Source organism: Gossypium hirsutum, chromosome A05, assembly GCF_007990345.1.
Source record: "Gossypium hirsutum isolate 1008001.06 chromosome A05, Gossypium_hirsutum_v2.1, whole genome shotgun sequence".
Taxonomy (NCBI): domain Eukaryota; kingdom Viridiplantae; phylum Streptophyta; class Magnoliopsida; order Malvales; family Malvaceae; genus Gossypium; species Gossypium hirsutum.
The window spans coordinates 3,784,355-3,786,172 of NC_053428.1; the positions used below are offsets into that span (position 1 = coordinate 3,784,355).

The following is a 1,818-nucleotide window of genomic DNA, read 5'->3' on the forward strand; positions in this document are numbered from 1 at the left end:
TTTATTAAAAAATATCGATATTTTTACCAGGTAGTTTAAATAGATGATACATATAGCATCTCTTAATTTTATTTGTAAATTATTAAAATTATTATTTTTTAATGTGCAAAAAAAACCCGGAAAAAGGAAAAACTTTATATAAAGTGAATTATATATGTGCGGTCCAGGGAAAGCCCCCAAAAAATTAATGATGCTAATATTATTAAAAAAATTAGCAATCAAAAGCTTCCTTGACCAAAGTCTTTGACTCGTTCATCCACTCATTGCAAAGCTATATTATTAATATATTACATATATAATTTTACATAGTATTTAAGTTTTAACTCGGAGATAATAGGCAATAGGCATGTTAGGAATACGAGAAAAATAATATAAGAAAAGAATAATATGTATTTCATTATATATACATACATCTATTCAAAGGATCAAGCTTTTAGAGTTTAGACCATTTGACTGTATTTTTTTTTCTTCTCTTCACTTTAGACTTCCCCAAAGAACAAAACTGACCCTTGTCCCTATGCCCAAACTATCAACTGACTGCTAAATATACAATAATTATTGCTCCAAGCTCTATCTCCATGATGAATTGAGCAAATAATATGTTAAAAAGAAAAGAAAAAAAACTGTAGAAAATAGATAAAGGACGTAGATCAAGGCAGAAGATCGTCCCCGAATAGGTAAAGGAGTCGCTCGACGGCCCAACTAGGTTCATTCTTAGGCCACACCGAGCATTGTGAAGAAGTGAGTAAAGGGGACCTGCACAGGGGGCAAGTCTTGTGATTGTTACCATCATCTTGATCATGATCATAATCATGATGGTCGTGATCTTGATCCTCATCATAGTCAACCCATCTGTCAATGCAATCTTTGTGGAACACGTGACAACAGTTCCTCAATTCTCTGACCTCGTCACCTTCCTTCAGCTGACTCAAGCAGACTGCACACGTGTCAGACACCCAAGGCACCCTTTCCTTAGCATCTTCAAAGGTTGTCAACACCAGGCTGTCTCTAATCATTTGTGAAGAAACCAAAGAAGAAGGAGCGTTGTTTTGGGAGTCAGAAAAAATGAAACTAAATAAACTCGTGTCTTTAAACCTAAGAGCCCAAGACCAGACCCATCTTAAAACTGCTAAAACAACAGCTGTTTTGTAAAGAAGATGGGTTACAATTAGCCCTGGATCTTCTACAAAGAAACCCATTGAAGCAACGGAAAAAAAAAACAGCAATGAAAGGGAGAGAGAATGGAAAGTAATTGGCAAGAGAAAGGAAAGGAAAAAGAAAGGGGGGGAATTAGAGGAGCATCTAAGGGGGCTTATATAAAAGTCAAGGGCCCAAGTGGGGTAGAGATAGTGGATTGCTTTGTTGGAATTTGTTGGTGTGTGAGTAAGCTTAGGAATAAAGGGAAGATAGAGAGGCAGGGGGAGGTCGAAGGGTCCAAGTGAATGATTACGGCATTACGTCACCATCGGGTGCAATCGTGTAAGCCACAGCTCACAAGGACGGTGGTCGATTATCTCAATTCTCAAGTATCTTTCAAAAAAAAATTTGTGGTATTTAATTGGAAATATATATAATTTCTCTTTTAGAAAAATTATAATAAAAGTTATCAAGGAGAAGCAAAAATATTAGGAGAGAACGCATTGGTTAAAGTTAGATTACATCCAATAATTTATATAATTATACATGGGCTGTTAAAGACGTTATATTATATATAAGATATTTATTTTTATTTTTATATATTATTTATTTGTATTTTATTAGCATATTATAATATATATATTTTATTCTACAAACAGTCTTAAAAAATAGTTATGTGTC

The 1,818-nt window shown here is 34.1% G+C and overlaps 1 protein-coding gene across 1 annotated transcript; it reads right to left on the bottom strand.

Annotated features, from left to right (window-relative positions):
* Window positions 1-372: 372 nt before the first annotated feature.
* On the bottom strand, window positions 373-1,298 carry LOC107958810 (brassinosteroid-responsive RING protein 1). The gene has a single exon (XM_016894699.2). The coding sequence runs from the start codon at window positions 1,197-1,199 to the stop codon at window positions 651-653; it is 549 nt and encodes a 182-aa protein (XP_016750188.1). The 5' UTR covers window positions 1,200-1,298; the 3' UTR covers window positions 373-650.
* Window positions 1,299-1,818: the final 520 nt, after the last annotated feature.

Excerpts from the sequence above, each read along its gene's own strand:
- LOC107958810 (XM_016894699.2), bottom strand. The coding sequence starts at position 1,199 with ATGGGTTTCTTTGTAGAAGATCCAGGGCTAATTGTAACCCATCTTCTT.